A 27,157-nucleotide genomic window follows, 5' to 3' on the forward strand; every position below is an offset into this window, starting at 1 on the left:
AAATATTAGTAGCTGTATATGTAGCAATATTGTCCAATAAAATTATAATTATAGCCGTAAAGCAATTTACAACTGCTTCAACGTGTGCATAATAAGGATTTTAAATAATTTACGAATTAAAATTAACTTGCTACAAAGACCTTTCAAATTACAATTGACAAAATGGCTTTTGACATATTGCTTATATAGGAATAAAGAATATTTGGAATACTAATTAATTTTTACGGAATAGTAAATATTATCTAGACCAGCTGACCTAGATAACTAGTGGAGTACGTTCACAAACAAATATATAAATAGTAAATATATCAAACAATGTCAAGGAACGAACAGAAGACGCTTGAGCCGGGAAGGATGGGAACTAAGATTTAATATTAAAAATCCATAGTTTTAAAAAGCACCTTCTAGTGTTTCGGGCCGTACATAAAAGCTAGGCGGGCCGCTTGGGAGAGCCGAACAAGATAAGACAATAAAACCAGTTTTGTTGAAAGAGACGCAAGAAAAAATGTATTTATATTTTTGCTTATTTACTGATTGTGATACCAAAGAACCTTTTTAAAGTTTTGCATTCCACTACCAAACGCCATTGTATTGACAACTTTTTAAATGATAGAAAACTTTAATCTCTTTTTACTAACGAATTCAACAATTTTCATTTCCTATACCAAAATGATACAACAATCAATACTTAAATATTTCGTATAGGAAGTTGTAGAATTGTGAACGTCATAAATTTTACTTCGCGAGTCTGAAGCACCAAGAAAAAATTTCGTTCTAAAATTTATCTTATTTTGATTTTGTAAATACAGAATAAAGTGGGATTAAATAAATGTTACCAATTGACTAGTACATCACAATATTACCCAAGTACGGTGTGAATTAAATTAATTAACTATGTCACCCGTCAATAAATAGGGAGGTTATTCTAACAATGTACACATATGGAGTCCAACCAGTAACTGTACATACGAACCCGTACACCATAAAGGAGATGTAGATTTTACGATTTTCAGGGCTTTATATTATAACCAATAGAAAGAAACCTGTAGCTAGTGATAATCACTTTCAGCTGTAGTTGTTTTTAATTACTGTTTTACGACTTATAATTATATTTAAAAGTACAATGTAGCCTTTGTTAGTTGTCTTTCTTTCAAGTTCTTATGTTATAGCCGAGTCCCGTACAAGAGCGTGCGCTGAGGGACCCCACGTTATCTCACGATTGAATGCTTGGTTCAACAAGTCAAGGCAACGACCAGATTAAGATTCCGGCGTGGGTGCCTACTATGACTAACTCTTTCTAGCAAACGTGTAGGGTACCAAAAGTCCATCTTAACAGTAAATACAATAAAATACATGTCCATATTTGATTAAAATATGTGACTGTTTACATGGCAGTGTGATATAATACCATATAGCTGGTGTCTTAACTTAAAATTAATAAATAATAATAGTCTACACTGAAGTTACACAACACGATAAGATTCTGTAACATTATACAATTCCGATGCCTTTATCGTATAATGCGTATGTGTATGTGTCTGAAGCTGTTGGCACGCCGGTTTTACTAATGCTACTATTCTCTGATCCATTACATCTCTAATGAAATTTATACTTTAGTGTCGTGGCCATCCTTTCAGGGTCACTGGGTCCAAGAGCAGAGTTTATATGATTTTTATGTAGAACTTAATTGATTATTTATTTCAGTATGTATAATATCTGTTGCACCGGATTTATTATTCAAAATAGCAACACTGTTCAATAAAAATAGTGAAATGAGAGTGGGTGTCACTTTGGAGTTTTAATTTTTTTGGGTAATATGAGAAGAATAGACAGCAAATTTGACTCCGTGTGAGCTTTATTACACTAGGAAATTAATCAAGTCTGGCCCTAATTTCATGTTATTTTATTTATAACATAACCAGAAATTTTACATACAACTAACACATAATAGCTTAGCAACTGCCAGTAGCATTTCTTTTCGTCGCCAACTTTAACAGGTGTGGTGAGTCTTTTCTACTACGTTTCCACGAAATATCACTGGGTTTATCGTAACTTTATTAGTAGTTACGGCGTGACGTTTATTTAAATTCTGTGACACATTGTTATGGAACACTTTATCAAATGTTACATAACTTCAGTGTAGGAACACCGTAAATATAGAATAAAAATCAGTAATTAACTAATGAGTGATAAGAATACTAAATCGTACAAATCTTACAAGCTAAAATTAGGATTGTACTTAAACATAGTGATGGGAAATTCTAATTTAACATGTTAATAAAATAGCAGCAAGCTGGCAGGTGTTATAAACTGCCTAAATTGACAAGAGATATCACAAAATCAAACAAGTATAAAATATTAAAGCCGTCATAACCAAATTTTAAAGTTACGTGGGAATGGTCTCTATACATACACATTTAGACTAAACAAATTCATTGCGTCAGATTAACTGAGAACATGAATTCCGTATATACCTAACAATCATCTTATAAGTATTGCTCGCACAAGTCAGACTTAGTAGTTCGATTTATCGGATCGATTGTCGATGACTTCCTTTCTGAAAGATTCAACGCACAGACCGTGTGTGTTACGCATAAAGCCGGTTTTACATTTGTCTCATATCATTTCATACACACAGCACAAGCCGTCACGTCAGCTTGCGACACACTAATATAAATCTAACCATGTTAAATGTAAGAAACCGATACCGTTTTGACGCGTCACGACACGACACGTCACACAAATATAAATCCGACTTTTATTTTTATCAATCGGTTCATTTTCCACCGACAATCGAATCGGTTGAGCACCGCGCCGATTTAGATTGACTTTTATTATTGGTCGTGTAAATTGCTAGTGTGGGGGGTTAATATTTTTTATACATTTCCAAAAAAAAAAAATCGGCCTACGATTGTCCGACATCTGCGAGCACCGTTAAACTGCAACATTAATGATTATATTCATTTGACATTTACATTTGTGTTACTGCTAAATTATAGTATTCAGTACAGTACACCAGATAATAAGTTTAATATAGTTTTAGATAAACATTAAGAAAATATGAGTTTATTATTAAAATAAATTATTCCTCTTCAATTCCAAAAAAGTTTGTCTTACTTTGAGGTCGCACGAAATAAAATGGAATGAGATTCATGGCAATTATCACCGAGAAGGTCGAAATTAATCAACGTTTTAAAACAGATCGATACACTAGATAGTTTGAATTACGTATAAATATTTAATAATAAAATAGATTTACACAGTAGCAAGTTAACCATTCTATAAGGTAACTTTAATAAAGACGTACATTTAAATTCCATTAAATATCTCAGTATGTATTCATAGCCCGTAATCTCGAAATCGATTAAAGTCGGGAGCGACGATTCACGCGGACGTCGTGTCCGCCAAGTCCACTCACTCAGTCCAGTCTCTACGTTAATTGTGCACTAACACTTAAAATACGAGTTCGTGTTATAAAACGCAGGTCGTAAGTGATACAGATTAGTTGAGCGATCTTAGCAGTGGGGAGGGTCGCCTGCCCGTGCCGGCGAGCCGCCTGCCCGCCGCCGCCGCCGCCGCAGCCGCTGCGCTTGCGCATTGCGCGACCACACGCGCCATTGAAGAACAACAACGCAACGATTACCACTAAACCAATAAATAAAGCGAATAAATAGAGCGCTCTTTGGAACGGATTACACTCGAGGTGCGTCAGTACGAACGCGGGTGAATTCGTGCCGCCGCGGACGCCAGACGAACTTAAAGTAACCTAACATGTAAAAACCAGAATATCGCCCCAATTAAGGCGGCCCCTTGCTCTTTAGCGATCGATTTACTTTTAAAATGAAAGCTACTTTTTCATCTCCAATTGAAATGTACATCCCGCCTTATCAATCTGATGTACGGAGACTGCCTGTATGCAAACTTCACGTACGCATCGAGGTTCCGACAAATACACAAGCGGAAATAACGAAATACAACCAGCGCTAGGTCGAAACGAGTGTACGAACTCAATAGAAATTATAATATACACTAACAATTTGATATACTCGATTCCATCAGCAAATTTAACCGAAACGAGTATCCCAAACTCGCGAAAGAAACTATGACGCGAGTAGAATAAATCCCGGCCACACCGAGCCGCAGACTAAACATGGAGCCTACGACCGCCGCCGCCGCCTAGCTACAGTGCCCGGCTACACCGAACTAGAGCCGAACTCCCCGAAACAGCTTCGCCATGGAGAGCCAGTGGCCGGGCAGTGCAGGCGAGGGCGTTAGCAGGGCGTGGGCGCGGGAGTGGCGCAGCGCATCAGATCCAGGTGCCGCGGGGGGCGGCGGGGGCTGCGGCGCGCGGGGGTGGCGCCAGGAGCGGCGGGCGCTCACGGCACCAGGTCGGGCAGGCGCCCGCGGCCCTAGGGGCGGCCGCTGCTCTCCGCCGTCACCACCTGCAAACGCACCACGTTCTTACCATATGAGTTAGGCTTGCCAGATGGCCGGGAAATCCGGGATTGTTCTTCGTCTTGTCCAGTGATTAAACTTTACTGTCCCGGATTCCAAACATTTAGGGCCTTCACAATGCGACGCGGATGACATACGCCGACGTCTGTCGCGGATGATAAAATGTATTATGCCTTTACAGCACATTCAGTGCGACGCGGTCGATGAAAGCTATAGGAAAGTGTCCGCGTGCGGACGCGCACTGGTTTTTACGTACTCATTCAGTGCACGGCGGTCTTTCGCGCGGAGCGGTTGTCAGATACTGTCGTCACCATGGCTGCGTCAATTGAAACCGATAGGGTTATTCAAGAGGTACAACTTCGACCATGTCTATGGAATCTCCGCGACAATTATTACAAAAATAATTTTAAATTTCATCTTCCTGCAACTCCAAAAACAAAAATCCCCAGACGCTGCGCTGTAGTTGTGGGAAGGAATGTCGAAATATTGATTGCGAATGACGTAAAATTTTTGTAGGTACTCAATGAGTATCAAAAACTCCCAAAAGATGGCAGAAAACAATGTTACGACCATGTTATAACGGTGAAATTAGATGGCCATCTGACAAATTAGTTCTAGTAGTAGACAGCCCGTCTCCCTTACCCCAGTAGAATTGTCCCGAAAATGATAAGTCAGCATCTGGCAACCCTATACTGCAAACTATATCTATATCTGCAAACCCTTTCACCACGATACCAAACATATTATGTATGCCATCGATACCATAAAAATAAAATTACTGTACATTTGATTTTAGATGAGCAGGACCAAAAATAACATCAACTTGTTAGACGATTATTTACTTTTTAGAGACGGTTAGAAAATTTGCAATACAGTAAAACTTAAAACTGTATTTACCGTTCATAAATGTTGCCTATGACCACTTACCACTGATTACTGTTTGGTTACAATAGAAGTTTTGAATCAACCATCAAACATTATTAAATCAATTAATTATGTGCCTGGTCGTCATTTATTTCCAATTATGTCCAGTGATACTAGACATAACTATCTATATGCGGTATTGGTATTCGGAGTCGGCGGTGCTAAGTGTCCACAAAATATACCAACCATATATCTTAATGGTGTGCCTCTAAACAGGTAGACCATTTCAAACACTTGGGGCACATAGTAACGATCGGCCTTGGAGATAATGTTGATATGGAACGTAAGCGGACGGCATTGTCTAGGAGAGCGAATATGTTGCCTCGCAGGTTTGCGCGGAGTTCAGTAGGGGGTGAAGGTCATTCTTTCGTGCATACTGCACCTCACTGTATACCTGCGCACTGTGGGCCAACTATTCGCAAAGAGTGATATACAGTATGCTCCATTCAACATGCGTTTAGTGCGTTATTGGGGCTACCCCGCTCCTGCAGCGCCTCAGGCACACAACTATGCGCAAAAGGTGCACATCACTGGTGCGGCGCAGAGTGCGGGCCAACCTCAATATCGACCTAGCTATGATCGCTGGCAGTTTAGATTCCCCCTTTATTCGGCATTGGTGAGATAAGCATGCCCACTATGGTGCCGGTTAAGAGGGAGCAGAGGAAAAATTCCTAATCTTCGATTTGATTTTAGAGGGGTATATCCACTTTAAAGTCAAAAATAAAATATTGTATGAGTAACTACACAATATATTCAAGCATAGACATTAATCAGAAACATAAAACAATAAAGTTTCCTCGATAGATAAAAATCACGATATGACATCTAATTTTTCACATTTTTTCGATTTATCCTCGAAATGCTACAGGTTATTAGGACAAAAATTAGATAATTAATTGTATTTATGCATGATCGACAACTGTCACTACGGATGTTTTTTTAATCCCTTTAGTTTTAGAGCTATTCCGCTAAAACGAATTTGGTACTTTTAATGCGCAAAATTCAACATCTCCTGTCGCATGTCACGCGAACTTCAGACATATATTTGTTTCACAAATTTGGGCGAAGACAACGTCAAAACTTTTTTGGCATGAGAGCTCTTAAGGAGGCAATCGACGTAGACATCCACAGATTACAGTTATGTCATTTTTTTTGTCATTTGAATTGGAATTTTGGCTTTTATTTAATTTTATTTCAACTTTGTTTCACTTTATTTTATTTTATTTTATTTTATTTTATTTTATTATTATTACTTTTTATTGACTTTTTAACTCGAATTATATTATTTTACATTAACTGTATATATTTCAATTTCACTGTAATTTATTTTGATATGAGTCGTTGTCGCCCGAAATAAACGATTTTTATTTTTATTTATTTTTTATTTTTTTTATTTTATTGCATTACATACCTTACGCTCCTTGTAGTACAGCTCCTCGCTCTCCTTATCACAGAGCAGAAGCACAACAGCACCGAACAAGAAGATCGCTGCTCCCCACCCCACGCCGTACGCCCATCCGAATTCCCATACCGATCTATTGCCTGTCAAACATACATAAAATTAAAATAATCGTAATTACACACAGGCATACACATTCAATTAAATCAAAAGTTTCACAGTAAGAATCATTTTTTTTGCACAGTGACATATTCTGGTCCATTCTTACTTAAAAGTATTAAAGCGCGAGTTATCGTACGCCCCATATGAACTATATTTGCTTTTTACATTCTTGATGCAGAAGTGTCACTGCTGTAGCTAACCTATATCAACTGTGTGATATACCTGAAATTTTGGCAAAGGAGATTAATAATACAGAGTTTGTTCCTCCCCGAGTTAGTTTCCTCACTGCTGAAAATCCTTCGTCATCTTAGCGCAGTTGTTCCCAAACATATTTAGATCATGGACCCCTAACCATTACAAAAACTTAATCATGAACTCTCAAGTAAATGAATGATATAATAAAACTTACTAAAAATACTAAAAGTATGCATGATCATTTTCATCCGCGCCGCGTGGTCAGGTCAGGGTAACATCACATTTCAAATTTCATTTAACTAAAACTTTGTTTTTTTTTGCGAACCCCCAGCAATTCTTCGCGCATGCTCAAAATACTTTTTACCACGAGCCCCTTAGATCGACCTATAGACCCCACGGATCCATAAAGACCAGTTCGGGAAACTTAGTTTTAGCGGTTTGTGTGTTGTTAATTTACCACTATTTAAAACTGGGGAGTTAAAACATTTAGGGTTATTTGCATGTTTACAGTATTGTGAAATGTTTAATAATCGTTAATAAGTTTTCAGGTAGGGTAGTTTGTGTTGTAAATAAATGAATCTATTAGAAATCTATATTTGGAGAGCACGAAAGGAGTCTCCCCGCACGACGTACCATTCCTTTCCAGTACGTTTGGCGCACCCTGGGCAACAATCGGCGAGTATCTTAAGCCGATTGGCAAGTCCTTTCACCACGATGGCAAGTATTACAGTCTGTGCCATAGTTTCCCAAAGTGGTCGCCCCCCAACGGACGCTGAAGATCCTAGAGGGGCGGTAGGGGCCTCGAATTGGGCGGCGTTGATGCTGTCCAAGGGGTGCTACCGCATTTTAAAAAATTGAATTATCTATATAAACTACACTACATATAATTGTTTTTCCTTGTGATTTTATGTGTTAAGTTAATATAAAAAATACGTGTTCTAATTTTTTTTTGTGGTGGTGGGCGTTGAAATTTTTTTATCTTACCTAAGTGGGCCGGAAGCCAAAAAGTTTGGGAACCTCTGATCTATGCCATCGATATGATAAGATCTAAATTTAAATATTTAATAAATATTTAAATTTAGATCGAACAACAGACACTTTGAAATCAAAACCAGCACCACCTTTCCAAGATCCAACGGTGATTCGTCAGCCATTTTAAGAAGCCATTCTAAGAATGTAGACCACAGAATTGAATTAAAATAGTTTTAACAACTTATGACTTAATTGATTGCGTATAACCGTTAAATTGTAAACACAGCCTTTTGATTATTACCAAATTCGTCAAATCGGCATTCCATTGTCTATACGGATTGTCACGAACTGTGAAAATTACCCGAAGTTCATATAATTTAAATTTCCAATATCGAGTACTGAGTAGCCTAAAGGCGCCTTCAAATTAGTAGGGACACGGAAAAAGTATCGATACTTTTTGGTATCGAGTCCTTTCCCTCCGATACCGATACTTTTGTACTCGATACTTTTCAGATATTAGTACTTTTTGACAAGTATCGTATCGTTTCGAATAATTCCTACTTAGGACACGTCATGTAATAACGCAAGCCACCTAGCGGTTCTTTTTTAATGGGAACCTTTATCACAAATTACTTAGCTGTATATTGTATGCCACCATTTGCCTCTTTAAATAAGTTTGTACCTTCTTTAGAACGTTTATTCTCAAAAGCAGGAAATATGGTAACAAAAGCGAGAAACAGACCGCCATCAAACAGATGTTTGTTTTTAAGTGATTGTACAGAGGAGTGGGAAATTTAAAATTTAAGTGACACAAATTATGTGAAATGACGATTGATTGAATTGATCAATATTCTTTTACTATTTGTTTCAATTAAAAATCGTAAATCAACAAAAAAAGACAAATTCATGTGTTCAATTCTGCCTTTAAGTAGGGAAAATCTGCAAAACAAAAAGTATCGATACCTTGAGGTATATATTGTTTTGATAATTTTATGAGTACGATACTTTTTATGCGATACTACTCATGAGTACGGTATCGATACTTTTAATTCGATACTGTGTCCCTACAAATTAGACGCTTGTAGAAGCTCTGCAGTGGCGCGCTTGTGGCGCTAATTACTAATACTAATTTTTATGCAATATTTGGAAACGTACCTGCAGCGCCACTGTCGCGTCATGCGCGCGCTACTTTTCCAGACTAGATATTGTACGAAAATTAGCAATGGCACGGCTGCCGCGCCTGTGGGTCGCCTCTGCAGCGCTTCTACGAGCGTCTAAATTGAAAGCGCCTTTATGTATAAGTTGTTATAAAAATATTGACAATAATCAATAGCTGTTTTTATATAAATACATGGTGAAGCGAATGTAGCAACAGAATGTATGAGTGTGTGTTTACAGAAACACCAAAATATATGTTTGTGCTCCACCGCCCAATATTTAACTCTGCGGGAAAAATTATTACGGGAAATAACGCAAAGCATGAAGCTACTGCTCTAACAAATGCAAACAAAAATGAACATAGTAATAGTTTCTTGATTTTGATTAGCTGATATCCAAAAAAGGAATAAAACTGTATTAAGTCCATTTTCACACTCATATAGTATTTTTTTATATACAGCTCCTTGGACGGTATGTATATATCCCTAGCGTAATCAAGAGAAAAATAGTCAGTTTTATCTCAATCATATCTAGTACACAAAAGATTTGAGAAAGATCACCACACTGTATAGATGTACCAATGTTCAATCAGCATTAAGGCTAAACAATTTGAAAATAGAAAAATAGGCCTAAATACAACGGATACTATTCAGCAGCCATTAATTTTGAAGCTATGCAAGAATAGGTACAAATAAAATAAAGACAACGATTGACAAATAAACCAATTTGTGAAAAATATTTAATACAACAGTTAATAGACAAAATTAAGATGAGTTTTCATGATCTGAAATAAAGTAAGCTAAATCGAACAATTACATACTCGATAAAAAAGTTAATACTTACCTGATTTGCTCATATCTTGTTTGCAAAGGCAAACCAAATGGTTATAAATTCACTTTACCGCATTAGACTCGTGTTTGAGCCAAATATGTGATAAGCGAGAAAATAAATGTGTTAAATTTTCTATAAAATGTAGATACTCGATTTTCTATCTTACAAAGTACATTATTAAGGTTAATTTTAAGACTTACCGAGATTCAGCTCAGCAGCAAAGCATACGGGGTAGATGACTAGCGCAATTAATATGCACATTACTGGAAACAACAATAAGTTTTGGTTAAGTTTTGTATGTCATCATAGCCAAAAGGTTACTTTGCTGGTCTGCAGAGGTCCCGGGTTCGATGCCGGCCGGGAGAAATATTTGTATGGGCTACATTTATTTTTCTCGTGTGTGTGTAATTTGTGGTTGTCTATGTGTGTGTCCATGGCATCCACGACACAGTGTTTCCCTAGTGCGAGGTTATAAGTGTGTCCGTTATTATGTTATTAGAATAGAGCTCCTTGTGAAAGAGTTCGTCCAGGGCAGTACCTTACCTATTTCTGCCGCCAAGCAGTAATGGTCACATTACTGCGTTCCGGTTTTGAAGAGTTAAGGTGCTGGTGAAATTACAGGCACATGGGACATGTCAACTTGTGCCTCAGGGTGACGAGCCCACGACTTGTTAGTCACTTGGTAGTATATAAAAAAAATACAAGTACGTTGCAACGTGGCTTGTACGTGTGCGCGCCCGCCGCGTACCGTGTACGGACGCACACTTTCGTGCATAATCTCGCTAAGCCCTCACCATTGCACGCGCCATTCATTATATAGAATTGACGCGGTCGCTCGGTGTTTAAAAAATGACACTAAATAGTAAAGGTGTTTATTGATGTGAGTGTAGTTTCTAATTACGTAGACATTTCTATTTCATAACCATATTATTTTCAAGATACCAATATAAAAATATCAATACGTACGTGTGTATTTGCATTTCACAAAGATTATTTTAATATAGCACGAGAATACTGCGATGAAAACCTTACTTTTTCAAATTATGTTATACCTGTAGGTATAACTAAAATAATAATGTAGCAACCCTACGCACCGAACATTACAAATGGGAGTTGCCCTACTTGCTATGGTATTGTTGTAATGAAATATACTCACGAGCAAGCGCCATAGCGAGTACGGCGAAGCGATAGTAGCGAAATTTGGTGCGATGGTCGGCGGCGCGGAGACCTAAGCCTGTCAATAAGGCGCCGCACACATCTGCCGCTAGGGTCGCCACACACAGGCCCGCCGCAGCTCTAAAGAGAAACAGAGAAAAAAATTTGTTTTATTAAATAACTAGTCAAATATATTGTCGTAGGTAAAAAGGTTTACTAACTACTGAAATATATTGGAGAATTGTCTTTATTAATTAGTCATAAGTTTTATCTAAGAACACATAATTAGCTAGTCTACATTACCTAAGCAAACTTAATTTTATAACAAATGTAAAACTTTTTACTTGGACTCCAGTTTTGATAGTATCTTGTAGTGAATGTCGTAAAAACGTTTAACGGGACTTATAATAATAGAGAATATAATGATAACTTACTTAATATAAGTGGTCGGTCTTGCGGCATAGCACCCGGGCTGTGCAACGATGTCGAAGGGCAGCGGCGTAGGCGCATCGGGGTCGATGCAGTGCATGAACAGCCCTTGTCGCCACCCTGCCGCCATCAGCCAGTCCGCAGATGCCAATCCCAACACCATCAGTATCACCACTAACAAACCACATATTAGGGCGATGACCTGCAACCAAATTAATAGCATTTGAAAAAATTAGAAAGTATGACGAGTCACATCTAAACATAATGCGGCACTTACCAAAAATATTTCAAAATGACTGATTTCGTAGATAAGCGTGGTGACACATGGTGGTTTAATAAAATTTCATTTCACAGGTATTCAAAACTCTAATTTGTTTCTATTTGGTACAAAAGGTAATAAACTCAAATCATTTTTATTTCATAGGCAAGCCAATTAGATTCTACTGAGAAGAATGATCAAAAACCATCTTCAGGCACGTTTTTCAATTTCAGTTGGTTAATTAGCCACTAACATTGGATTAGCTAGTTTATATAACTTACTAATAATTTATTGATTCGAAATATTAAGTAATGAAATTAAAAATAAACTGTTATCTTAGTTATAGGTTTATTATAACTGTATAACTTGTCGTACTTTTTCCTATATTTCGGAGAGACTTCACGTTCTGTGCATAGCGCAGTCGGCACTAGGCATCTTTAAGGACAGAATATTTGTCTTTCTTAACTTATACTCTTGCGAGGCTACCACTGATATTTCTGCCCTTAAAGCCGTCAACTGCCGTTTACCAAATAACCTGTGATCAACGAGTGTGAGCTCGCTTTGAAATATCGAGAAGAAATATAATAAGTCAAACTTTGGAAATAAAAGTGGTAACTATTCTTAATTGTTTGTTAAAAGAAATGCCGAAAAAAACGCCGAAAAAACTAAAAAAAAGTCATCGTAAATTCTAAATTTATATTGAATTGATATTCAATTATTTTATATGAAATGACTCCACTAGTTTGTTATAATTATATTAATAATCGACAAAGATCGAACACTCAGAAAAAATTCGTTCGAACCGACGTCTTCTAACATACCGTGGCAGACGCTATACCAATTAAGCCACTTTTTTCTTTTAAACCAGATTTTTTCTATGTGCTTGTTGTCGTATCTTTGTATTTGGTTTTTCAAAGACTTTTTAACCGTAGCGCCATCTATGAGAAATCTACGAAAGTTTTTCGTTACCCAGTTAGATACCTTAACAGCTACCAGCCCCGGCTAGAGATGTCGCTATTCACTGTATTTAAATTTATATTGAATTGATATTCAACTATTTTATGTGAAATTACTCTACTAGTTTGTTATAATTATTCACACAAAGATATTGTAATGACATTGTAATTTCTTTCCACGTATATATAGGGTTATTTGTAAAATACTGACATTTTACGAAACTTAATAAGTATTATATCAAATTACAACTAGTCCAGAAACAGATCAGTGTCCCAACCATGAGTTTACTGTGACGATAATCGCTAGCGATCTCGAAAAAAACATACAATATTGTATGGCGAATTCTGCAGCGGTCACAAGTAAAATTGTGTATACAAATATTTAACATGGACGCCAGCGACAACTGTTTTTATTTTAACGCGCACGCCCTTAATTTGGAAAACCCTGTATCCCGGGTGCCATGAACACACATATAGACAACCACAAATTACAACAAAACTCACGGGAGAAGCCTGAATGTAAATTTGTAATCATTCAAACTTAACTACCGCATTTGCGTTAAGACTTTTATTTAGACATTAAATATATACATATACGCAATTATACATAATTATAAGGTTTAAATTAAAATCTAAACCAAAACGCGATAGTTAAATTTACTTATTTGAACAGAGCAGCATGGCAACCGCTCGGCCACGGAGGCAGTTAAATAATATTAACAAATTAATAGCAGTAGAGCTCCTTGTGAAAGAGTTCGTCCAGGGTAGTACTATTTCTGCCGTCAAGCAGTAATGTCGGCATTACTGTGTTCCGGTTTTGAAGGGTAAGGGTGCTGGTGAAATTACGGGCACATGGGACTTGTCAACTTATGTCTCAGGGTGACGGGCGCAGTGGTAGTGCCCCTCAGATCTTTGCAATTTAAAGCTCTGAGTGGCACTATAACTATTATGGACAGGCGTGTAGCTAACCATCAGGCGCAGAACTTGTTCGTTCAGTTACTTGATTTTATAAAAAAAATCGAAACGAGATCTACAACCCCTATGAACGGTTTTTTTATTACTTATTTACTTTCAGTTTTGTTGTTAAGCAATATCAGGGTAATTGACATTTTAAATTGCAAAAATAACATTAGGTGCCAATATCTCGAAAGTTTCCGAAATGCAAATAATTTAGTTATGACAAGGAGGGCAGAGTAGACGCCGACTTATTAGGAAGATGAAGATAAGAAGAAAGTAATCATCTTAATCCTTATTACCCTAACAAAGTTTATACCTAAATAAAGAAAGCAACAGGTCATCTGTGTACTAAAACAAAGAGTATCTTCTTCCTAAGTAAAGTTTTTTAACTCCATTTTGAAGACATGATAATAACGCAAAGTTGACGATCAGAAGTCTAGAAACACGTTTATGATTCAAGTGGCAATGACGTATTTTCAGGATCACACCCATAATCAGCCTTATTTATAGGCTATCTAAAAATATCTGTATGTACATATAATGTAGATTCAATGCCCGGATGTCCGATGCATCTGCGCAGTACATCTCTCAAGCTGCATTATTGATCGTAAAGTCCAATTTCCGGAAGCGATTCAATTACCAAATTAGGATGCATTGAACGTCACATAAATGTTAAGATTACTGCTAAAATGAATAATATTTTCCTCATGGTCGAATTTGAGTAGCCTGGCATACAAAGGAATCTCAACTTTAATTCATATCATAGAGCGAAAGGTTTCAAGGCGGGTACCTGCATACTGAATATGTTAGGAAAACAGAGGACGAGAATATTTCTTATAAAAAAATATGAAGGATAATAAAAACAACAACGAAAATATACAGAAAAATAGTACATTTTTATGACAAATAATAAACATTGACATCAAAGTGTACGTACAACAAACTTACTTTTGGATTTGGATACGTTATTTCCTGAAGTAAGCATTCCCATACGAGACGGAGACAAATTTTGACATAGTCATTATCATAAACGGGTCGAAAGTTTATCGCCGGCATAACAAGGCGCGCGCGCCGGCTCCGGCGAGAAAAACGCACGGACGACTGTCGCCGAGAGCCAGAAACGCTGGGCGATGTATCCCGAGCGAAGGCTATCAAAGATATGATAGATCGGTCGCCGTGGAATGTCTAGCCGAGATGGGGAGAGAAGTTGCGGAGTGCGGGGGTGCCTTCATCGATCGTGCGCAGCGCCCAGCGCCCGGTGCCCGGTGCTGCGGGGGGACCACCATCAGCTGTTAGCACGATCTTATACCCTCCTCAGACAACATTCAAGGGATGTCTGTTGTATCTCACGTAGAAACCCGACTCACGTCTCACGCTCTGGGGACATGCCATGTTTCAATTTAGCCGACGCACTGGCAACAGCTTATTTAGCTTTCTGTATTCCTTTGTATCAACAACGCAGAAAATATGTATAAATGTTTATTTGGATAGATTATTAGTCGTAAGATAAAGAATTTTCCGCTTAAAGTACAAAAATAGATATAAAATATTAAATACTCGGAATCTCTCACAAGTTAGCAAATTACAATTGAAATTAAAATAGTAACACTGTTACTCGTTCTTGAGGCAAATTCCCATGAGAAGAACGAATAAAAATATCTATAATTAATAAAATCGACAGAATACCATAGGGGTAACTTTTTGTAAAAAATATCATTAGGCAGAAACAGCCTGAAAAAACTAACCGGTTCAATTCCATAAAGCACCTTATGGATCGAGTTTTTGTTTCACAAAAATTTACAACTTCGCAAATGGTCTATATTCAATCAACTGATATCTTATTATAGAAGCGTATCATTGCTCCTTAAATACTTTGTGGAAACGATCGTCAAGGACAGGCAGTTTATTTCTGTTCCTTAGCTCAAAAAAAAAATGCTTTGATAATAATTGATGCCAAGGAATTATATTATAAACGTACAAATAAATAAAGGAACAAATGGGTATTTCCATTTTAAATCAATTGAAGGCGGAAGCATATGTCGTTGAAGGGGATTCATTCATTAAATTTATACAACGCGTTCACGTGTAAGCTTCCGGACGACGCGACGAGGGGGACTGGACAAAACAATATTTGCATTAATGAACACCAATAAGAGACATCTAGGTCAGGTTTAATTAGAAAAATACGTTTGCGGTCATAAACTGAGCATAAACGTGTATAAAAACATACATTATTTACCTCGACGTTTTGAACGTATTGCAACATCCACGGTCTCGAAGGGACTGTAGAGTTTTTCTAACTACTCGCGCTTGGTCTCCATTATTTATTTATGCACTAGGGTTGTCACTAGACGGACACACAACACTCACGATATCTGGTGATTTTTATACACGATTAAGTCCCGAATTAAAATCAAATAACGCGTGAAAATCGTGAAAGTTTAAATCAGTCTATAAACGTACCTCGGCCTGGACTGTCTGTCAGAACTGGCTTTGGGTAACTTTTTCAGGGCAACGTTTTTTTATTTTTATAATATCAAATGACGGAACGAACAAGTCGTACGTCTGATGGTAAGCTACACGCCTGTCCATAACAGTTGCAGTGCCACTGAGAGCTTTAAAGCGCAAAGATCTGTGGGGCACTGCCACTGCGCCCGTCACTAGAGACATAAGTTGACGAGTCCCATGTGCCTGTAATTTCACCAGCACCTTCACCCTTCAAAACCAGAACACAGTAATACAGACATTATTGCTTGGCGGCAAAAATAGGAAAGGTGGCAGTACGTCTCTGGACGAACTCTTTCACACTTTCACAGGGAGCTCGTATCAATCTCGATCTGTCAGTTATATTTCTATATACCATATATAGAAAGGTAGACATACGACGATTGATGGACAACGATCGCTTTTCAAGCCTGAGCAAGATCGTACGACTTACTCTCGTCATGTGCGGCAGTTAAGCATCCGATATATCTTAATTACATTAAGGGCTTTCATCCCGGGAATATCGGTCTCGAAAATTTCTACAGTCTCGACAATTTGTTGGCAGTTTCTCTCTATCGAGACTTTTACAACTTAAGTCATTTAATTAAAAAGTATTAAAAATCCACTAAACCATTAGTTATGTTTTTATTCTGGCTACATGGACGTGGCAACACTGTAGAGTGCAGCTTGTAAAATTCGTGGAGATTGAACAACGGTAGTAACTAAATCAGGTCTTCTCTATTCTCCCTTTCCATATCCCTTTGTTTCTTATGTACTTACTATAAAAATGAAAAAATAATTTTTGCTGCTATAACTTGTGTAAACAAAGAACTTAATTAAAATACCAAGTTTTGACTGCCTAAACGCGTAGTTATAAGTGAATATGTAAATATACTTTTGAAACAGTCTGTGTCGAAAGTGTCGTTTTTCCGGGATCCGATTTTCCATTATCTTTTCCCGGGACGCCAAAATGCAGCGAAATCGAAAGCTGTAAACTACAGATACAACACATACGTATAATAATAATTGATAAGAACTATAATACAAAGTCGTAGAGGTCGATTAAATTTGTAATCCCAAGAGTCATGAAACCAAAAAGAGACTTCAACTGCAAGCGTCTTCGTCAGTCGCAAACGATATGATTATATATACGATATACGATATGTTGCAGTAGACATTCTTAACAGTAATCCTTTAATCTTCCATTCCATCTCCCTTCTTTTTTTCGACAATTTTCCCATATCTTATATCTTTTATTTTTTTGATATCTTTCAGTGTTGCCATTTTGTTTTTTTTATCAACATCCAAATCGAATCGGTAAACTATTTATTTTTTATCTGATAGTTGCAGGTAATAATGATAATAGTGATAGTATTGCATTTAACAAACATAAATGATCTGGATACAGTGATAAGCAACATCTTCTATTTCGACATCAACAAATACACTGAGCATCTGAAGTAGGCTCGACGAGATAACTGCTTGAAGACTACGCGCGTGCAGTGATAGAGACCGTATTATATGCTTTGGGTACGACCGGTATTGATTATAATTCAAATTAGTAGTTAAATTATATGCTGTAGACTGCATCAGTAATAATAGCCTTATTTATTCTCGCTAAAATATTAGAGAATATTACCAGCAGTAGAGCTCCGGGTCAAAGAGTTCGTCCAGAGAAATACGGCCACCTTACCGTAATGTGAGCATTACTCACTGAGGGGTTTATTCCAGAACTCTACTCAATGCTCAAGTCAGGACTTGAGTATTGCAGTGAGCACTGAAAATCATACTCACGTCCTTGCCATTAGAGTCGTATTTCCAGTACTTGAAATCATACTCAAGTCTGCTCAAATCCTGACTTGAGCATTGAGTACAGTTCTGGAATACGACCCTATGAAATTCAAGGCACTTGAGAGTTACCTACACAATTTATGTCTCAGGGTGACGGGTGCAGTGACCGCAGATGAGGTGACAGTGCCCCTTAGATCTTTACGATTTAAAGCTCTGAACGGCAATGCAACTGTTATGGACAAGCGTGTCACTTACCATCAGGCCAGTTGTATGACTTATTCGTCTGGTCACTTGATATGTTAGAAAAAAAAAACAAAAAATATGTAGCGAGGAAAGAAAATTAGATCAACAATTGAAGTGCACTGGCACATTGAAACAAGTCAGTTCGATTTATTGGGATCTACTTAATACGCGTCTGTCAATACCGTTCAGGATATTGGGCATGCAAACTTTTGTCGGCAAATGTTGTTAGCTCTTTATTGACTGATCGTAAAAACTTCAAGCCGTAAAAATGAAAATGTTTTTGTGTAAAATGCTTTGAACCTTATTCAATGCAAAGAATGAAAACATAATTATATAGGTGTAGTAGATAATGGAAGTAATGGACGACCATTACAGGCTCTTTTAGCATAGAAATTAATACTATAGATAAATGCCAACAATACAATATGAATAACTGTTTTCAATGTAGACAATAAATATTTTTACCTCATTGTACAGGGTTAAGTTTGACACTTAAGTTAAAATATAAACACAACTCTCTGGTGTTTGTGATAAGAACGGTACATAGCCTAAAATGATAGGATTCTTTGTTCTCTTGACCGTACAAAAACATTCGTTTAACAAATCAATACAATACCTGGTGCAAAATATAAGAACCTACACGTAAAATGTTCGAGATAATTAAGCCTAATGACGGTCTCACAGTAATAAAATTGAATTCTGAGTCTTCAATGTCGTTTTTCAAGCCATTGATACGCCGGCGCTCCCGGAATTTGTAATGAAACGAGGTTCCAATACGTCTATTCAGTAAAAATCGAAAAGCGTACTAAAACTAGGTTAATTACCGTTGGCTGAATAGACGATGTTCGTTAGTTGAACTTGTGATCTATAGGCAATTGAAATGTTTGTGGAATAATTTGATAAAAAGGCTCGAAATACGTGGCACTATATAAATGAAATGAAAATGAACACTGAACAATGGCTTAATGCCTCTCTTATTTATTCTATTACATCATAGACTTGCACAATTACATTATAGTGGAGATAACGCTTTTTTAACTGGTACGATCTGCACCATGGAATCGGATTGGGGGAGGCTTTAATTTCATGTTTCACCAAAAATACACAGCTGTTACAAAAAGGAATTCATAATTATTTGAGATACGACAGATTCTTTGACACTAAATAATTTTAACCAGAAAATCAGTAGTACACAATACAAATTTGTGTATCATTACATAATTCTTATTATTGCAGGACACAATGCCCGAAATGTAAAGAAATAACTAATTTACATACTTGTTTTCTCTTTTAAATTGTTGAGGGTTGTAAACAATAAAGCATTTTTCTAACAGCCTGTATAGCAGACGCTTCACAATCGCAGGAAATATAACGTCCAGTAGCAGTAGAGCTCCTTGTGAAAGAATTCGTCCAAGTAAGTACCACCTTCTATTTCTGCCGCCAAGCAGTAATGTGAACATTACTAAAAAACCTCTATGTAAAAATTTCAGTTATGGTTCAATTCAAGTAATAATAACCTGAGCAATCTGGTTGGGAGGCATCTCGTCTTCGTCAGTGGCGAACTGCGGCGGCGGCGGCAGAACTGGCGGCGGCTGGGCGCGCGGGTTAGAGCGTTGCCCGCTCGGGCCTGCGCCCGCGCGCCCCTGCATGCGTTGCTACCGCCCCGCCACCACCCCTTGCGACCGTCGCGCCAACGTCACGCTAACACATCACACCTCGCTACACTACTGCTCTAATGTCTCCAGTCCTTACCACAGTTCCAGTTTTATAACTAACTCTACGTACTTATAGCCTGAAACTATCACAATTCCAAGAGTTCACAAAACTTTATCAGTCTTACCTTAACTATCGGGGTTTTAATTGTTATTGAAAATGGAAGAATCTGATAATTATACGCGCTATTCGAAAAATTTACTGATTTACAAAAAAATGTGCTCATCTAATTATGGTTTTGTATGCCTTTTCTTATTAGTGGTTGAAGTATGAACATTAACGACGTATATGAAGCGAATACACCTGGCGAACGCACTGTGCGTTCTTTGTTTCGCATCCGATTTCGAGGTGGACAAGTTAAGTTGATTAACACTTGTGCGCTATTGTTGAAGCTGATCCGCCGCAAAAACTGCGGAGGAGCGCCATGGTTTGTTACAGCTATACCTATGTTATATTGATCCATTTGCGCCAAAAAAGTAATGAAGAAAAATGGATAGCACATAATTGTCCGACCAGGAGGTCTACTCCCGTACTCTTTCTGACATTCGTTAGAAACAATTACAGTGAAATAAGTAATACTTGTCCAAATGAAAAAGACGCATGATGCGAATGAAACTTCATACTTGACGTATTACTTATTTAACAGTAATTGTTTCGGACGGAGAAAGGGGGTTGACCACTTGCAACGGGCATAGCGGTTTAAGCTTACTGTCTTAATGAATCGATAGAGCTGAAAGAGATTCTGACTTGTGCTGAAATTGGATTCTTTAAATAATAATCGTAAACGGTCTACTAAAACCTGGCCACAAGTCCAAACAGTGCCCAAATTTTAAACTACCCACAAAAACTGTTTGGTGGTCGCGGATTAATCCACCGTAGCTTTGTTAGATCTGGTACAATCATTACAACTGATCACTATAGTGAAGAAACGCTGAAAAAATGACTAAAATAATTGACCTTTACAGCTACTTCTACACAATTACAACAAAGGGCAATCTACCGAACAAACCATTGCAGATTGATGCTCTTCGCCGCTCCTATACTCACCTGACAAGCCCCTACCGATTAAATTTTTTTCAGCAAGTTTCAAAAGTATTGACAAGGAGAACAATTTAGTTCTCGTTACGCAGTTGAAAATGACTTTTTGGATTACCGTTCCCCATTATTCTACCCCAATGAAACAAATGGGCTTAAAGTACGAGGGTAGAAGTGTACCCGTAGCATTGATGAAATGAATTTTGATTAAATAAATATTATCTTCAATTTTTTCCGTTAATTCTGCTATATAGATGCGCAATGTCATGCTTATAACGAGTCCATTTCAAAAGTAGGACGCAATAAAAAAAATTTCATAAAACATTTTTCCATTACATTGACCGACCCTAAAACATTTATCCAATAAAATGAAAGTTCACTTCGTTCTTCCCTAACTAGACAATAAAAATTCCACCGCAGACCCCGGTGAGGGTGGCCAAAAGAATCCAATGAATGATGAAGCATAATTCGTCAACGTCAATTGAGTTTTAGACGTAGAAGGAAAACTCGCGTCATTGATAAAATAAACCTGTGATTGAAATGTGATTAATAGTACGAAAAGTTCACGAAGCGAAACCAGCATTTACTCTGTCTAAGTAAAGTGTTCACTACACTGTTGACATCAGAGGTACATGTGGTTGAAAGCCCCGAAGTTGACCCTAATGAGACGTGGCTGATGCTATTATAAATCAATGTCGTGGCTGCGGTTGACCGGCGCTATCGTCATCATGTGAAGATTGCTGAAAGGTTACCCTTCCGCATGATTTGCCCGTAATTTAGGTCAGAAATATTCGTGCGTGCAGGGTTAGCCTGCACGAATAGGGGAGAGCGTCATAAATGAGGTCGCTTACTAAGTTGCCGCTACTGGACGACATAATATAGGAAATAGCACACGCGCACAACAAAAACGTGAGCAATTCGACCAGAACTTTAGCGTGACAAAATTGCTTTATCAATGTCATTATTTTTTATAACTGGAAATGTCCTCCATTTACTGTACGCATGCAACATTTTTGTGTTTTTAAATTGAACACGACATAATTACGAATAAATCAAATATGAACGAAATAAGCCGTACAACCAATGTATAAAAAAATGTTTATGAGAGATATTTCAAAAATTTCCTATTTGAAACAATATATCACATAGCATAACAGTTGCATATACGGATATCCCTACTGCAGAACAAACAAAGTAAAGCTAGCGCAGAGAAAACGCCTGTCTTGTTTGTTTGAAGTTACGGAGAAAACAATCAACTGTGAGCGATGTTTGCTTACTTAACTCGGATGCATATGGCAGAAATGTATAGAAACGATTGCTAGAGAATGCTTGAAATAAACACTTTATATTTATTATCACTTCATTTTATAGCTATTTTAGCTCTTGACCAGTCGAAGGGAAATATGTCTCAAATATACTATTTCGTTTACCATATTTTGGTAACTTTCGAGATATTCGCATCAAATTTGATTATTTCTTTGAAAAATGACAGTTACGCTGAGTTTGTTTAGCAATGCAATTGAAAATAAATAATATATAAAAAAGCCGCTTATCGGAGGGTTTTAAATTTCGTTTCACTGATTCTATGTTAATAACTCTGTTTCGCTGAAAATGTTAATTACGTTACTTATGAATGATCGAGGGCAGCATAACTATCTGCTCTAAGACTAGGGTGTAACTCTGAAATTCCAACAACAACGTTAAATCAATCTTTCACAAAACGCGTCTACTTCCCTTTGGTAACCAAAGTTGAAATTAAGAGAAAAATATATCCACGAAAATTTGTTAAAAGAAATATTGCGCACAGAACCAGACGGCTATATGGAATGGAATGGAAGGACAACTGAAGTTTGGTTTGACAAACGTTCATGTTTGTCAAAGATACCGTCAATCTAGATTTCCATCAAACACATCAAACAAGTACATTATTTGACGAACAATCAAAAACTTTCACAAACTTATTTGACAAATTATTTGATCGTTTACGGAGCGCTTAAGACTTAGGGAGTGTTCTAAGGATATGTGATCAACGTTTAATGTCATACATTATTAAACGTTGTCTTTTTTTAAGTATAACCAGAATTAGGATATTCAAAGATACTGCAGTTAGTTAGACTTATGCCAGCAGCCCGGTAAATTGTCATGTTGTGTTACTTTTACTTACCGTAGGATTTGTCATTTTTTTATTTGTATTCTGAATCCTTTAAGTGCTTAAAGAAAAGATTAGGAACCAATGATCTTATATAAAAAAGGCGGATATGTTACTAGCGTCCACATTGTGAGGATTCTATGTAACATACGTTTTAAGTCATGCTGGTTCTACGCGGCCTGGTAAAGGGTTAAAATGGAAATTTATTATAAGAGGAAAGACATTCTAATTGAAGAATCTGTCTTAGTCACATTATATATTTATAAGCCGTGAGAATGATGCGTCAAGCGCTCTATTGAACTTATAAAGAGACGGAGAAATCCGGACGCGACTGTTCAATTTGAAAGTGAAAGGATTGTTGCTTACGACTTCTGTACATACCGAGCTTACGAGCTTGGTGTTCAATTGTTTGTGTTAGGCCTTTATAAATCATGATTTACAATTGTGTATAAAGGGACACGTAAGGAATGAGTCAACAGAAGATTAGTTATGTGCCCTGCCCCCCCTGACTTTGGAAAGTCACTATAATTCGTGTTAACCTCCTCTTAATGGACATAGTTTGAAACATGCGAAGTTTGTTTTCGATAGAGTCCTCAAGGGATATTCCTTTTAAGAGTCTATACAACCTCAAATGACTTTGGTTGATTCCGCATAACAGTGTAAGTGTTGAATCACTTTGAAAAAAATTATATAATAAAACTGAGGATATACCCTGATCAGTATGTGGTATGAAAACACGATTCCTTACACACAAGACAAAGTTACCTCGAAATTTTACAAGAAAACCACTGTATTTAATAAGTACTTTACATATCCCAATGATTTTTATATGTATATCAACTGAACTAAATAGAACACGTATACTACACAATATACATTTTTTAAATGGCTTTACTTTGGTTTGTAAAAACAGAAATTCTGTAATAAAGCTTCCCTGCCGCTCGACCCAAGCAAAATGAACCGTATTAGTACGGGAAAAATTTGAATTCAAGCTGAGGTAGTATCGACTCTTAATTTTGCGACGAAATCAGTGTAATTTTAATATGTCTTCAGATATTTGCCACTTCACCGAATGTGCATTAGTGTCATGAGTAAGCAAAAATATTTAGAAAAGTGCTAAAATGTTTAGACATCGCTGCGCTAGCCCAATCTATATCTACATCGTTCTGTCCCTGCCATTTGAGGATCATTCATGAACACAGTTATCGAATGAAAGTTACCGAACATCCTATTGTTTACAAAGCAAGAAGTCTGGATTTTGTTCAATTTTATTAATTTATTCTAGTCCAAGACTTATGCATTCCTATATTTTAGGCCTTCAAAGTCTGTGTTCTGAATAACGTTTGTAGCCTTTACCGGTCGAGAAATACGAGTAATCGTACGGGTGTGACGTCATTTCGGTGCAGTTTCGAATACGACAGTTTGACTGTGATTGTGAATAAAAATGAAAAGAAATCGTATGATATCTAATCGCATCAGTCGACAACTGAGTTATCGTAAGGTTCTGAATCGACCCCCTAGCCCTGTACTCTCGTTGTTCGTCCGATATCAGTCCAAAACAATTACTGTCAAATACTCGGCCCAATTATAAGACGCGTGATGCGAATAAAACTTCATATTTGATATTATCTTTTAACTTGGCAGAGTATTACTTATTTGACAGTAATTGTTTCGGACGAATGTCGGACGGAGAACGACAGTATATCCCGGAGAATGAAAGCAGACCCAAGTTGGTTAAGTTGTAAGTAGGGAAGTAAGTAAGGGGCAAGTTGGTTATTATTCTTTATAGTAATTCTTTACATAATATTGAGACATTGAGTTTCATGATAACGCACTTGTCCATATCTCGCGGTTGTAGAAATTACTGTTATGTTCGTTACCACTTTTCTTTTTCAAATAATTATTGACCGAAAGGGAGATCATCTCAACATTTTGTTTCGTCTCGGAAAAAATCTAGTTCAAAGAAATGTAAGTACATTTTTTCCAAGTTGTATATATTGTATCTAATAAAATATTTCAATTAAGATAATCATTATCACACTTTTTCAGTACGTTTACGATTATTTTAGTTTCAATAGTCGTATAAACATGAATTATTCGACTTATTCTACCAATTTTAAAGCAGTTGAAGAGTGTTGACTATCAATTATAAAGCTAAAATATCCCCACATCATAAACTAATTAATAAAGAGGTAATAAACTGGTACTAAAGTAATACATAACTCTCTAGTAACCAGTAAATATAACGCAACCCAATTAACTTTAATTAACTCCTCATAAACAGGCTCACTTTGGGAACGCAGAGCAACACACGTTTATATTACGTAAATATTTTAGATATACGATGAATTAGAAAAACCCCACTGTAATACGTTATTTACTATACTAAAATTACGTGGTGAAATTACAGGCACATGGGACTTGTCAACTTATGTGTCAGGGTGACAGGCACAGCGGCAGTGCCCCTATTAAAAGCTCTGAATGGCACTGCAGCTGTTATGGATAGACGTGTCGCTTACCACCAGGCGCACGGCTCATCACTTGGTATTATAAAAAAAAAATGAAATTCAACGAAATCGAGAATATATTGTCATTTTTATTAATTGGATTGTAACAGAATAACTAACAACATAGATATTTATCCATAAATTAGGTAAAATATGGAAACGTTTTAAGATCAAATAATAATAGATAGACCATATAATCTTTTCCCACTCCTGAGCTCAGGCCTCCTATCACAATTGAAGGGCTTGGCTTGTAGTTCCCACGCGGGCCCTATGGGGAGTTGAAACTTCACACACATCATTAAATTGCTTTGCAGATGTGTGCAGGTTTCCTCACGATGTTTTCCTTCACCGAAAAGTTCATGATAAATTTCAAATAAAATTTCGCCCATATATTCCGAAAAGTCATAGGTGCAAGCCCGGTTTCGAACCCACGACACTCTGCTTGAGGCGATAGGTCAAATCATTAGACCACCACGGCAGAATTTAATTATTGAGAATTTAAAATTTATATTACCGTTAATAGGTTTTAGTTCTTTTTATCCGTCAGTAATCAATAATAAAATGAGATAAATAAATTTCTTACAAAAAATCACCAACCTTGTGTTCAATATTGACGAAGGACACCTAAGTCCAAAAAACTTCTAATTAACTATTCATGATAATAATCGAATGCCGAATAAAGCACCTATTTAACGATAAATTTTACAACGCTCAACAATACTTAAGTAGCCGTTATTGTAGATTCCACAATAGTTAACACTCATTTATGACTCGCAGTTATATATAGAATTGTCATAGTATGGGAATACCTGAAAGAAATACTAACATTTTTGAAACCAACAACTATTACAATCGATTCTACAGAAAAAAAAATTCAGAGAAAATGTGAGCATAACAACTGGACATTCCTAGAAATTGCTTATCGTAATTGAATTGATGGCGAAGGTAGCAGCATTAGGTATAGCAAATATTTTAGATATAACTGGTCGTTCGGGCGCACAAGAGTAACAACTATCTACTGCGTCTTCGAATAGGCATACAAAACAATTTTTTTCGCCCTAATTCTCTGTTTCATTCGAGAGATTTGCGCAGTGGGTCGCGCCGGTCTTGTGAATCACACAAAAAAATCACCTTCAACGTTCTTTTCATACACTGAGTTTTGAATATTCAGTGACGATTATTTTGAATATACACAGACGCGTCAGTTTTTTTGTTGTGCCAACGAAAATGCAGGGATTTCTGGAAAAGTCGTGAGGGAACAATTGAAGGGCGGGCCTCGATGCCAGGGCGGGCGGACCGGGCGGCGCGACGCCTGACGCGGGACTGCCGCCCGCCCTGCGCCCCGACACCCCCTCATCTCCACCCTCTCTCGCGCCAACAAAA

General features: G+C 37.1%; 1 protein-coding gene across 4 annotated transcripts in view; it reads right to left on the reverse strand.

Annotated features, from left to right (window-relative positions):
* Window positions 1-2,923: 2,923 nt before the first annotated feature.
* The window catches only part of LOC113236057 (transmembrane protein 47), a 29,320-nt gene continuing 5,086 nt past the window's right edge, over window positions 2,924-27,157 (reverse strand). The window contains exons 1-8 of one of the 4 annotated variants that reach the window (XM_026472051.1): window positions 26,906-27,093; window positions 19,888-20,215; window positions 11,686-11,882; window positions 11,253-11,392; window positions 10,297-10,359; window positions 10,109-10,123; window positions 6,791-6,921; window positions 2,924-4,442 (exon numbers count right to left, since the gene is read on the reverse strand). In XM_026472051.1, the coding sequence (XP_026327836.1) occupies window positions 4,410-4,442; window positions 6,791-6,921; window positions 10,109-10,123; window positions 10,297-10,359; window positions 11,253-11,392; window positions 11,686-11,882; window positions 19,888-20,019 (711 nt within the window). In that variant the 5' untranslated portion in view covers window positions 20,020-20,215; window positions 26,906-27,093 and the 3' untranslated portion in view covers window positions 2,924-4,409. Of the gene's footprint in view, window positions 4,443-6,790; window positions 6,922-10,108; window positions 10,124-10,296; window positions 10,360-11,252; window positions 11,393-11,685; window positions 11,883-19,887; window positions 20,253-26,905; window positions 27,094-27,157 lie in introns of those variants that run through there. The other 3 variants (XM_026472052.1, XM_026472054.1, XM_026472053.1) reach the window with 3 other exon arrangements.

This window comes from Hyposmocoma kahamanoa, unplaced genomic scaffold, assembly GCF_003589595.1.
Source record: "Hyposmocoma kahamanoa isolate Upper Pololo Valley unplaced genomic scaffold, ASM358959v1 88, whole genome shotgun sequence".
NCBI classification, from domain to species: Eukaryota; Metazoa; Arthropoda; class Insecta; order Lepidoptera; family Cosmopterigidae; genus Hyposmocoma; species Hyposmocoma kahamanoa.